The sequence below is a fragment of the Meriones unguiculatus genome, chromosome 14 (assembly GCF_030254825.1).
Source record: "Meriones unguiculatus strain TT.TT164.6M chromosome 14, Bangor_MerUng_6.1, whole genome shotgun sequence".
Lineage (NCBI taxonomy): Eukaryota > Metazoa > Chordata > Mammalia > Rodentia > Muridae > Meriones > Meriones unguiculatus.
In genome coordinates, this window is record NC_083361.1 from 90,954,224 (window position 1) to 90,966,505 (window position 12,282).

Here is a 12,282-nt window from a genome sequence, read left to right on the forward strand (position 1 = left end):
ATCCTAGCTATTAACAGTTGGGAAGCTGAGGCAGGAAGATGTGAATTCACAGATGACTTGGTCTACAAGAGTGAGTTCAAGGTCAAGCTGTTTGGGCAACGTAGCAAAAGTAGGTAGATTGTCTTTCCCTGAGCTGAGCACACGTAGGTAGATCAAAGTGGGAACGTCCCTCCCAGGTTGCTTTTGAGACAGTTGTGAGTGTCCTTGTGAGTGAGATTCAAGGGCATATAACAGGGCTCCCTGGAGCCACATTTCTCTCTTCTTTTTTTGTACCCTACACTCCCCCCAACCCTGCACGTATTGTGCACATTGAGTAACAATCCCAGCAGTTTGTTACTGGCTTATTAGGAAGGTTATATGAAATGGTGTTGGACTAAGCAGGTTTACCCCCTGAAGTAGCAGAACATCAGTGTGTTATTCTTGCTCTGAACAGCAGGTGGCACTAGCGGTACCTGTATCAGCTGGGTTGAATGAGGGGGTAGGAAGCACAGCTCCTGGAAATGGTAAATTGAGAAACTTCTAACTGTGCCTACCATGCCCCAGTGTCAAGATGGAGGATGCTAAAATACATATCCCCTGTGTCTGCATCTGCTGTAGAAAATTTAGGGAGTAAGGAAGGGGTTCCTGGAGCCCACCTACTGTGGATTTACCGCCCTGACATGCAGCTTTTTAATCCAATTCCTGTCTCAAAGTGTCCCACATGGGAAGGAAGAACACACAGGGTCTTTGCCCTCTTAAGAGTCTTGTCTTCAAGGCAGAGAAAGGTAAAGTCTGAGAGTGGTTAGTGGGAGTTGATGGGACCTTGTTTGTACCCTGCTGGAATTATATCCTACAACCATTGCTATGTTGCCAGTTCTGATAACACCCCTACTTCCTCGCACTCCCATACCTGACATTGGCAGTTTCTGGCTGCCCAGTGTATTCCCTACATATTTACACACATGTGAGCTAAATGCAGAGTAATCCAGTTTATTCCACTAAGCCATGAAGAAAGTGGCTTTATTTTCAGCCTCCAAGCCTAGGAGCTCAAAAACCACTTTGTCTTCAGCCCCTTGAACTCTTCTTAGGCCCACAACCAAGAGATCATGCCCAGTGGTACATGAAAAGGCACTCTGCAAATACCCTAGTTGAACAGGATGAAGCCAAACTCACTCTGAAACAGACAGGGACCAGTTAAGGAGGATGGAAGGTGTTAATAGGTAAAAAACATGTCCTTGGTATAGCCAAGCTGCTGCAGGCTGGGGTGAGCTGCCTCCTGGATCAGAGCTGGTGGGCCGCATACCAGGATGAGTATGGCCTCCCCAGGGGGAGGAAGGTGCTCCTTGATCATGTCAGCAGTGACAAAGCCAGAGCTGTACTTCCAGCCTGAAATGGAGCAAAGCAGGGGAGAAGCATGGTTCTGAATTTTTCCTTGATGCTGGAGGCCAGGCTGCCCTACAAAAGCTTAGAAGTCTGCACTGCTGGTTCCCATAGACCCAAGAAGCAGACATGTGAAGGGCAGGTGTTCAAGTAGCCTGTGGCTCAGTCTATACTTAGTGCAGTGTGTGGAGTGTAAAGGAAGTATTTGGCACCTGCCCTTGGTGCCCATTTATAAACTGCAGCTTCCAGTCTCCTCCCACTCAGATTCTTGCATGCCCTATACAAACCAGGAACTCCGAGGATTAATCTCCTTTGGGGTAAACCTTAGAAGCAAAACAGACAAGGGTGAGAGCTGCCTCAGAATAAGGGACAGCAACATGGGTCATACCATCTGGAGGCCTGTCCAGGGTGTACCACAGGTTGAATTGGTCGGGGTGAGTCGTGGTGTTTTTTTCTAGCTCCTTTCTCAGCAAAATATCCTCTTCTGTCTAGAAAAGAAGCAACATTACAAACGGTCCCCGAGGGACAGCCAGTGTGTCCCCACCCGAGATTGCACATACGGGTCTATGCATTCACACCTGCACTGCCACTCATCTCAGCTTGTCAGGGTCCAGGGCCTTGTCTGCTCCTCCCTATCTCTCTCACAGAAAGAGCTGGCGGGACTGAGGGGTGGGATGGAGGTACCAACAGTGTGGCTGCCCTCCAGCTGGAAGGATTGGCTATGCACACCACTTTCTGCATGCAAAGGTATGCAGGCATTTCCTTGCATCCAGGGATCTGGCCTAGCAAGCACAACAGACATGGGCTTAGTGCAGGTTGGCCTTCTCTAAGGAACCAGAGGAGGGCAGTGCTGGTGAGGTAGAAAAGAAGTCCACCTTCACATCTGGAAAAAGTAGGCCAATGCGCCAAGAGAGTGCAGGCGCATGGCTCTTGTCCCAGTAATTCTACGTATGGCATTGTTTCAGGAAATGAAAGTTACCAAGTCATGCCCAGTTACTCATAGTTATTATTTGTGACCAAAGTCTGTAAAGAACCTGAATGAAATTTTAGTAAAACATTACTTTGACTTTGGTTTGAATATTTAAAGTTAGTGAAAGGAAAATGCTTATGTGATACCACTAAGTGAAAAAAAAATATGTATGTGTTTATGAGGATATGTCACATATACATACATAGTATGTATAGGAAAAAAAAGACAAAAAGGCAAAGTATTTATATTCTTCTGAATTTCTTAGAATTTTTTCCAGGAACACTCATTATTTAGTACTCAGAACAACAGCAAAGTAGGAATTAGGAGAAAGCTCAGACAATGAGAGAGTTAAACAGAGACAAACGGAACAAGCCTGGCCTCAGCTTCTTCGGCTGCCAGCAGACTTGCTGAGCCCGCTAAGCCTCCCACAGCCGCTGGCAGCCGAGCAGCGTGTCCCCAGGCAATAGGAGAGGGATGAATTCATACAGAGCCCCAACTCGGGGAGCGTTCCATGCTGCTGTGACAAGCACAGGGCTGACTGCAGAATTGACCTGGTTGGCAAAGAGAAGAGACATCTTGGTCCCATCGCTGCTGTTGTTGGTGATGTGGCGAATGAGTTGCAGCATGGGTGTGATGCCTGGAAGACAGTGGGCAGGCCAGCTTGCTCCCATCTCCAGTGCCCCAGTTTCTGGCCTTTAGTGGACTGACACTTTCATTTGACCCTGGTTCTACCATTTTCCCTTCTGTCCCCCCAAACCCAAATGTGGGGAAGAACCCTTCATTTTGGGGTTCTTTCCTAATGCAACAGGGGGTCAAAGGCCCCTTTTCTGTTTTGATACAGGGTTTCATATCTCAGGCTCAACTCGTTATGTAGCCAGTGATGCCCATGAACTTCTGATCATCTCAATGACTGGAAATTACAGGCATGTGCCACCATGCTTGGATTTATGTGATGCTAGGGATTGAAGCCAGGGCCTCATGTGCTAGGCAAATACTCTACCAACTGAGCCATCTCCTCCGTCCTCCTTTTTTATTCTCCTATGCTATGAGGGAAAGAACATCCTGTGAGCTAGTTGATGCCCTCATTTGCATCATAGCATTCATAGCCAGTAAATACGGTATTAAAACCGCCTGTGATGGTGCCATACTAACTAACTCTAAATGTCTCCCTGAGGGTCATTCTCAAAGGACTTGGAGAGTCAGGCTAGAACTGGATCTTACACTATTTAGGAACCAGTGAGCAAAGCCTGCCCAGGCTGGCCTCACAGGCCTGACTTGAGAGGCTCCCATGGCTTCTAGGGAGCAGAACAGTGTCAGATTCTATATCTGAGTCTACATTTTCACCACCACAGCTGGGGATGAATCGCTCATGTCACCTCTCGCAGGGTCAAAGAACTCCCACGTTAGAATGGTCTTAGAGGAGCCCCAGAAAACTCTTACCTGTTCCGCCAGCAATCATCCCCAGGTGATGAACCAGTTTTTTTTCAGGCTCACTCATTTTGTCTTTTTTAACTGAAAGGGTCCCTAGAAATATAGAGAATGTTTCTGACTTCTGCAGCCCTTGTCTGGCAGCCTACAAAAGATGTCTGACTCTTTAGAGGGAGACATTTAGAGGGAGAGGCAGCATTCCAAGACAGGAAATCAGACACAGTAGCTTCCCTGGCCACTTCAGGTATGCCAGTACACAGAGTGGAAATTGAGGCTGGGCATCTCAGGGGACAGCTGGGCCTTTCTTTAGGCAAGCTGAAATTAACTTGGAGCCTTAGAGGACCTTCCACATTCGTGGTGAATGAGTGAGTAAATGGAGAATCTGGGTGACCCAATTAATGTGGACTCTTTCCACCATGCACATCAGCAGGCACCTTTTATGTATCTGTGCCTGAGACAGTAATGAGGAAATTCAGGGGAAGCATATGAACTTCTGAAATAAGTTTGAGCAGTGACAGAAGTCGTTACACATACATTTATATGAATAAATGTGTGAAGACTTCAAGTATAAGCCCATGTGCCCCAGGGCTGAGGAAGAGCACAGTAAAACCAGAGCAGGAATTTTCTAACTGTGAGGGGAATCCCCAAATGTGAGACCCTGCTACAGCACCTGGTACCTGGCTCATCGTAGAACAGGCGCCCTGTTGGCCCTCGAAAAAGGATGGTGTCCCCAATTTTCATGTTCTCCAAGTACTGGGTCATCTTTCCTCCTTCAGGATACTTGGGGTGCACATTTTTAAAGTAGATCTGGAAACCAAGTACAAGTCTTTATACTTCCAAGCCTTTGGCAACAGTTGTACACAGCTGAAAAGTGCATTTGCTATCACAAGTCATGCAAGTAAATACTGCCACACTCACTGTGGACCATTTAACATTTGTTTCCATTCCCACTATAAAATATCCCAACAGAAAAATTTAGGGGAGAAAGGATTTATTTTAGCTCACAGCTCCATGTTAAAGTCGCTCATTGCAAGGAAGTCAAGAAAGCTTGAAGCAGCTCACCACATCACATCCAAAAGAGAGAGATGAATACCTGCATGGCCTAGTAGTGTTCAGCTCACTCTCTGTACTTACACAGTCCAGTGTCCTCTGTCTAGGGAATAGTGTCACCCACAATGGGCTGGATGTTTCTACATCAACTAATCAAGACAATCCGCCGCAGACATTTCCTCAGAACAACCTGGTATACACAGCCCCTCCTTGAGATTGTTCTCAGGTGATTTCTACATTGTGTCAAGTTGACAATTAAACTAACCACAGTAATCCTGTGAGGCACTACAGGGTAAAATGTGGCATTACTGATAAATGAGACTATTGGAAAGCACTGTCCATGCCATTTCTCTGAGTCCCCTTAGAGAAAAAGCACTGCTTTCTATTCTGCCACATTTAGGATACCTGGGGACTCCAGACAGTTGGGTAAGACAGGCATTTTTTACCTTTATAATTAAGTCCACAAAGCCTTTATCATCGTCACTGGAGACAGGTGTGTAAGCCCTGATCACCAACTCATTGTTAATTTGGGCCAAAAGATGGATATAGTTACCTACAAAAAAAAATATATATATATATATATTAAGTCTGAGAATAGTAAATAGAACCCAGGAACTTCCAAGATTCACTTTGATAATAGCCACCCTGCCACAATCACACTGTAACTTGTGGAGTAAGACTTAATTAAGGGTGGGAATGGCTACTAAAAATATCAGAAAGAAGCCAGGTATGGTGGCTCTTACCTGTAATCCTAGCAACTTGGGCATCAGAGACAAGTTCAAAGCTAAAATGGACTATAAGTTACAGAACAGACTGGGTTTAGAGGGAGACCTCGTCTCAAAAAAAGAAATCAGAAAATAAATTTTTTCCATTTAAAGAAAACCATTGTCTTCATGAAGTATATTCTTCCTAACCTGGAGACTGAGAGGAATTCAACAGTACCCCACCTATGTCCCAGCATAAGATAGGGTTTAGCCTCATGGGTGCTGCAGGGTCCTAGGATCTGGACAGTCCAGTTTCAAATAAAGCAGCAGTGTGTGCAATCTGGCCTTTGGCTCTGCTGAAAGGCAACAGGGACATGTATTGTGTCTCTGCCTGTCCAGAGTGGGATTTTATGGACCTGGAGAGCCAAAGACATCTGAGTTTGGGCTGTAGCCCAGTGGCAGATAATGGGCCGGATAGAAATGCAGACTTCAGAGACCAAGGCAGTTAGTGCTGAGGGGAGGAGCTGCATCAAGGGCTGTTGAAAGCTAGAGGCAAAAGGCTTCAAGCCAGGTCCATATGGAATAGAAACTAAATGTGCCTGGGAAATTAGAAATACAGATAGAAATGGAAACAGACAGAGGTGAAGGCCAAAAAGGAAGGAGGAAGAGTTGGGTGTCTGAGGACAGAGGGGCTAGTTCATAATGTTAAGCAGTGTAAGTCTGGATCGTGGAGGAGTCCCTTGAGACTGAGGTACCAACTTATAACCATAGCCTGATTGGGTACTAGGGACACTTGAGAACACAGGCGTGAAGCAGCAGCTCCCTTCTGAGAGCTCACCTGAAACTGGGCACCAAGAAAGTCAATCACTGCATCCCCACACAGAAGGGAGCTGGGTCCAGGTCCCAAGGCCCCACCTCTAACCATCTTCACTTCAGCTGAGTTATGACTCACTAGGTTGCCCTGTCCCACTGACCATACTGCTTCCACTGGTGATGGAGGGAAAGCAGGTCAGAAAAGTCTCTATGAATTCTATTTCTCAGGTGGCTTATGCTTTTATGCCACCTCCCAACAGGATGGTGGTGGCAGGCTAAGTAGAGGGATGGAAGACCCAGTGACATAGCACTCTCACGTACAGAGGAGTGAGGGGCAGCAAGCGGGCTGGGGTGCAGCAGGATTCTTCATGTTATAATTTCATGGCTTGACAAAATTGAAGTCAGAATTTTCTTTGTGAGCAGGGCACCGGTCAGACGGTCTGCTGGGAAGCAAATGGCAAGGCTTCTCTGTCCCATGCCCCATCTATCAGGTATTCCTCCTCAGGACACTGGACTCACGGTCTAGAGGTGTTATGAATGAAACTGGAAATGGGACAACTCAAAATCTGAGGAGGACAGCTAGGGCTGGTTGCCACCATGGGTCCCTCCTCACATGGGTCTCTGAACCCCTCAGATCATCCATCCATCCATGTAGGGCCTCTGCATCATTAGTGTCTTCCCACACATTTTGGGCCTTGACTCCAATGGAACATCTGTAGTTCTCACCCCTGCACTATGAAGTTTCTTCACTATGAAGTTTCTGAGTTTTCACATCCATCATTCATTTTATCCTCACTATACCTGAAGTAAGCAGACAGCCTTGGGAAATGCCACTTTATAAATGGAAAGTCAGAGAGGTTGAGGGACTGGCCTTAAACTGCATGGACAGCATCCTTTAAAGAGATGGTAGACCTTCTGACCCTAGGCTTACATCTTTTCAGTGCTCCTCCCGGTATTGGTATTGTGACAGTCCAAGTGGAACAATGAAGACACTGTCCTACCTGCCTATCTCCCTCCATTCATGTGGTCCAGGATTATATCAGTGTGCCCTCCACATCCCATGAGAATGGGAATCCACTGCTATGTGAGCTATGTTCCCCAAAGGCCCAGATTTGAAAGTGTCACCAAGCACTGCTCACCTACAGGAAGCCCCAAGACATGGTCCGGTGAGGGCAGGCCAAAGCGGAATCTTCGGGTGTTGTGGTTGATTTGCTGATTTAAAAAAATAATAATTCAGGCAGGTTCTGTTGGTTCTTTAGGAGTTTTGCTCTGTGTCCCAGATCCTTAGAAAGGTGTTCCATTTGGTCCTGAGGTGACTGCTCACCCCACCTTCCCAGGCAGCATTCTCAACCCCTACCCCTGTCCTCCTCTTTCACCTAACCAGGGGAAGGTTTAGGTGACCCACTACCTCCTTCTCAATCAAGGGCAGGGAGTACTTGGCTTCAGGGTCCTGTAAGGTGATAAGATGGTGTTTCTTTTTGATGTTCATTTTCTTCAAGGCCAGGAGACTCACAGTGGCACTAATGACACCAAAAAGCCAACAGCAGGAACTGGTCCTGCCAGACAGAGTATGAACACAGCCCTCAGATCTCACCCATCCTGGGCTGGGCAGCTCCAAGCATGGCCGATCTATGTCTCAAAGGACTAGCAGAGAGAAAGGTACTAACACAGAAGGCTGCCTGTGGAGACCAGAGGGCAAAGAGTTTAGTTGCAACAGGACACCTGGACCAGGCCTGTCATCTGTCCCAGAGTGCCAGTGTCTCCAGGCCCTCTTTGCCCATCTGCCTCCATCCTGGCTACAGCCAAAGATGCAATGGCTGGGAAGGAGTGATGGCATTAGTTTTAACAGGTCATCTGGGACATGGCTGTGATATCCTTGCCAAGTGACGCAGTTAACAGCAAGGCAGGGCTCACCTCTCCAGAGACTTCCCACACTCACTAAGGATTCCCCTGGAGCAGTGCAGCAGTGAGTGGCTTGGGGACTCACTAGCAACTTCCAGGTAACCAAGGAAAACACTCACCTGCCAGAGGTGAGGCCTACCCCACACCCACCCTTGACTCCTTCCCCCATCCACTCCCCCTCCCCCGCTCCCTCACCAAGCCAGTTTGTTCACATCCCAACCCGGTCCAGAAAGGTGGACCGCTGCCCAGTCCTCTGGCTCAGAGGCCCTGAGGCCCCACCAGTTGGGAAACTGCCTGTGAGTCCTGCCCAGGCCATCTTGCCTGCAGCTGTTTCCAGCCCCGGGTTCCTTCCTGCCCGCGCCCTTCCGGCAGAACTCACCTGGAGCAAGATGTCTAACTTGTCCTCGAGATGAGCAGTGTCCGTTGATGGTCCTGACGGCGGACACCGGGAAATGGCCAGGGACGAGCTGACTCCTGCCCGGTAGCGACAAAGTCGGGCTTCTGTGTCACGTGACTCTGGCACAGGTCCAGCCCTGAGCCTCCTCTGGGGGCTGGCCCTGTGGGATAGAGCACACCTCCAGATCTATTCATCTTGACTCTCCCTGCACATCCTAAGAGCCTTAAGGAAAATTCAGCCTCCCCAGCTTGTTAACACCATGGCAAGATGGAGAAAAGAGTTACTGTTAACTCATTTACAGTGCAAATTGGAGAAATGGGAGTTAGAGCTTAGAGGAGGACTTACTTAACATGCCTCCTGAGCTGTTATCCTGAGTGTCCCAGGACCAAGTGTCTGCAGGATGGGGCTGACTGAAGCGTGTCATACCTTCACTAGTGGGTGACAGGACAAGATTCTGGGAGATAAGATGAGAAGTACAAATTGTGAGGGTTCTTCACAATGTATTTCAGAACCTTGGTTTCCTCACGCATGCTTGCCAGTGGCAAAAGTAAACTCCCATTTCAGTGCAAGAGAGCTACAGAGGCCAAGAAACAGATCCCTATCAGCTTGATACAGCAGTTCTCAACCTGTGGGTCACAACTCCATTAGATATCCTTCAGTCAGGTATTTACATTACCATTCATAATTAGCAAAATTACAGTTATGAAGTGGCAACTAAATAATTTTATTATTGGGAGTCATCATAACATGAGAAACTGTATTTAAGGGTCACAGCATTAGAAAGGTTGAGAACCACTGGGATAGGACCACAATAATGGATTACCACAGATTGACTAGGCAAAGGAGGCTGATAATCCAAAAATCAAGAAATGGGCCAGGGTGGTTCTTCTAGGGACTGTTGGGGAACAAAGAGCCTATGCTCTTCTCCTTAGCTTTTCTGTTTACATCATCTAATCTCTCTATGCATGTTCCAATTTCCCCTTGTAATAAAGACCTCAGGCACACTGGGTAGGATTGTGAGGGAAAACAGCTCACATTAACCTCCGCTCCAAGCAACAGGCTTTGGCAGGCACATGGAATGACACCTCCCATGATACCTACATGGGCCCGCATGTCATTGCCAGATAACCTGAGTTTTCTTTGACAGCTTAGTTGTTTAAAATATAAAGTCATGGCTGGTGGTGCCTGCCTGAAGTCCTAAGTATATGGGAGGCTGAAGCAGGGGGATCGAAAGTTCAAGAGCTCTCTAGGCTACAGAATGAGTTTAAGGTCAACCTTGGCAATTTAGTAAGACTGTCTCAAAATTTAAAAGCAAACAAAAAACCAGCCAAACTACAACAACAGCAACAAAAAGAAAGGGTTGAGGATATAGGACACCATTAGCTTAGCACATGTGAGGCCCCAAGTTCAGTGTCTAGTATGGAGGGAAAAAAAGTGCCTAAAATGTAAAATGGTGTCTCATGGAGGCATTTACATCACATAAGAAGCTGCAATGAGGGACATCTTTCCTGTTCTGATCCCCAGTGCCCTTACCTTTATACAAAGCTATGACAGCTTAGAACTCTTGTCCATTTTTCTACTGAGTTAACTGTGTCACATCAAAGCAGATATTAAGACTCATAACCAAACCTCTGGCAGAATGCAGGGAATAAAAATAAAAGGGGGGGGGGAGTTAATACGACCTGGAGAGGACAGGAGTTCCACAACGACCAAATATATCTGGGCACAGGGGTCTTTTATGAGACTGTTTCTCCAAACAAGGACCTTGTATTGATGCAACCTATCAGATGTAGCCCTTGGTAGCTCAGTATCCAAGTGGGTACCCTAATAAGGGTAACAGGGACTGTTTCTGACATGAACTCAATGGCAGGTTCTTTCACACACACACACACACACACACACACACACACACACACCGGGAGGAGCAGCCTTGCTAGGCCACAGAGGAGGACTTTGCAGCCAGTCTTGAAGACACCTGATAAACCAGTAAAAAGAGGCCTAAATGTATATCAGACAGATGACTTGTAAAGGCTTTCTCCCAACCTGTAACTCTCTTCTTAAATCTTCTCCAGTGTGTCAGATGAGCAGAAATTTCTCATTGTAAGGTCGTCAGTGTCTGAGTCACCAAGGTCAAATATTTACAGATAATCATTAACTGGATCTTAAATTTTTTTCAATTTTAAATTGTGTATATGCATGTATCTACAAGTATTCTCAGAAGTTTCTTTCCTCCTTTTCTAATGCTCTAATTGCTTTCATTGCCAACATCTTTTCTCAAAAGCTGTCTCTTGTCTGGTCACAACTGCAGCTCATTGTCTCTGCCAGACCACATGAGCAGCTTTCCTCTCCTCTCTGGCACTGGCCACCCTTTGTGTATTTTGCTACAAATGTCACCCAGGACAAAGTATCACAAGAGCCACATTTGTTTGACTGGAGTGAGCTTTATGAAGTCCACGGAGAGCCTAGAATACTCTAGGCACCAACACTAACCAATGCACCATTGTACTTTCCCTTGTTCTCTCTTTAAGGATTTAAGAATTAAGCATATTGGTGCTACCTGGCCTGAATCCCCCTCTGAGCACTGCAGGTTGGGATAGAACTGTGGCTATACATGAATTTTTGAAATGTTTTCAACCTTGATACTCATAACAGAAATGTGACTAGAGCAGGTTGGGGATGTAGCTCAGTTGGTAGAGTGATGGCCTAGGGTGCATTGAAGCCCTGGGTTCATTTCCAGCAGTACACAAACCAGGTGGAGTGATGCATACCTGTGATGTCAGCAAGTGGAGGCAGAGGAATCAGAACGTCAAGGTCATCTCAGGCCCTATAATGACTTTGAGGCCAGTCTGGGCTACAAGAGACTTTATATTAAAACAAAAAGAAGGATGCTATGGAAAACTTTGCACATTTCCGAGGGACCTTAGAGATCTTCTCAGACTGCAAAAAGGCAAAGGCGACTGAGACTCCTGACTGACCAGAGTTGGCTTGAGGCTGCGACTGGGAAGAGTGAAAAAGAACAGCTTGCAGAATCCTATTCCTGTTGTCCTTCCCACTCCCAGGAATCTCCTTCCTCAACAGCTATGTCTGCTGAGCTCTCCACATTTATTTTCAGCAGTTGCTTCAACTCTTTCCAAACAGCATCTGTTGGGGCAGAGGCTGAGCTCCAACCTCCAGAAGGTAGTGACTGTGAGTTCACAGCTTGGAGCAACAGGGAGTCAAATTGAACGTAAATTTGTTACTAGGGTGAACTTGCCACCTGCACAGGATTGTACTATCTGGGGATGAGAGCCTTAGGGGTCCAATCAGAGAGTGCTGCGGGAAGGAGAGGGGGAATGGAGACAAAGGAAGGGAAACAGCTTCAACTCCCACTTCAATAAAGCTGGGACTGGTGTAGCAAAGCTTACCATTCTCCTCTTCTCACTCTAAAATGTTGGTATTTTACGCTGTGAAATAAACAGATTTCTAACAGGTTAACAGGAAGCATAAAGACACAGAAGCCATTAGCAAAGTCTGAGTCTTGTGGGGAGGAACAGATAGTTGTCACCTGTATGTTACACAAAGGAAAAGGGACTTGGTGACAACACAAGCCATGAGATGGTCGAGGGAAGAAGTGTGCAGCTGGAGGGGTGGTTCCATGGTTAAGAACACTGCACTTCCAT

The 12,282-nt window shown here is 46.8% G+C and overlaps 2 protein-coding genes across 4 annotated transcripts in view; both read right to left on the bottom strand.

Moving 5' to 3' along the window:
* Positions 1–735: 735 nt before the first annotated feature.
* LOC110562548 (NADH-cytochrome b5 reductase 2) lies at positions 736–8,748 on the bottom strand. Of its 3 annotated transcripts, none has more exons than XM_021659317.2 (9): positions 8,606–8,742; positions 7,733–7,844; positions 7,464–7,536; positions 5,254–5,360; positions 4,435–4,564; positions 3,770–3,853; positions 2,881–2,966; positions 1,748–1,847; positions 738–1,365 (listed from the first exon to the last, which is right to left on the bottom strand). In XM_021659317.2, exons 2-9 carry the CDS (start codon positions 7,811–7,813, stop codon positions 1,193–1,195), a joined length of 834 nt encoding a protein of 277 aa, XP_021514992.1. In that variant the 5' UTR covers positions 7,814–7,844; positions 8,606–8,742; the 3' UTR covers positions 738–1,192. The 3 variants fall into 3 exon arrangements, with proteins under 3 accessions (XP_060223786.1, XP_021514992.1, XP_060223785.1); XM_060367802.1 differs by having other exon boundaries at positions 741–1,365; positions 7,733–7,880; positions 8,606–8,748; XM_060367803.1 differs by lacking the exons at positions 7,464–7,536; positions 7,733–7,844; positions 8,606–8,742 and adding an exon at positions 6,646–7,144 and having other exon boundaries at positions 736–1,365.
* Positions 7,908–12,282, bottom strand: part of Ovch2 (ovochymase 2) — a 42,581-nt gene continuing 38,206 nt past the window's right edge. The window contains exons 16-18 of the mRNA XM_021659315.1: positions 12,028–12,139; positions 8,606–8,783; positions 7,908–8,003 (exon numbers count right to left, since the gene is read on the bottom strand). Of these exons, the coding sequence (XP_021514990.1) occupies positions 7,908–8,003; positions 8,606–8,783; positions 12,028–12,139 (386 nt within the window). The remainder of the gene's footprint in view (positions 8,004–8,605; positions 8,784–12,027; positions 12,140–12,282) is intronic.

Bases quoted from the DNA above. Each gene is read 5' to 3' on its own strand.
- LOC110562548 (XM_021659317.2), bottom strand. From the start codon at position 7,813: ATGAACATCAAAAAGAAACACCATCTTATCACCTTACAGGACCCTGAA. The intron at 3,854-4,434 runs GTACCAGGTGCT...CTATATTTCTAG, and splicing joins CCTGTTCTACGATGAGCCAG to GGACCCTTTCAGTTAAAAAA. The intron at 2,967-3,769 runs GTAAGAGTTTTC...ACTGTCTTCCAG, and splicing joins GATGATTGCTGGCGGAACAG to GCATCACACCCATGCTGCAA.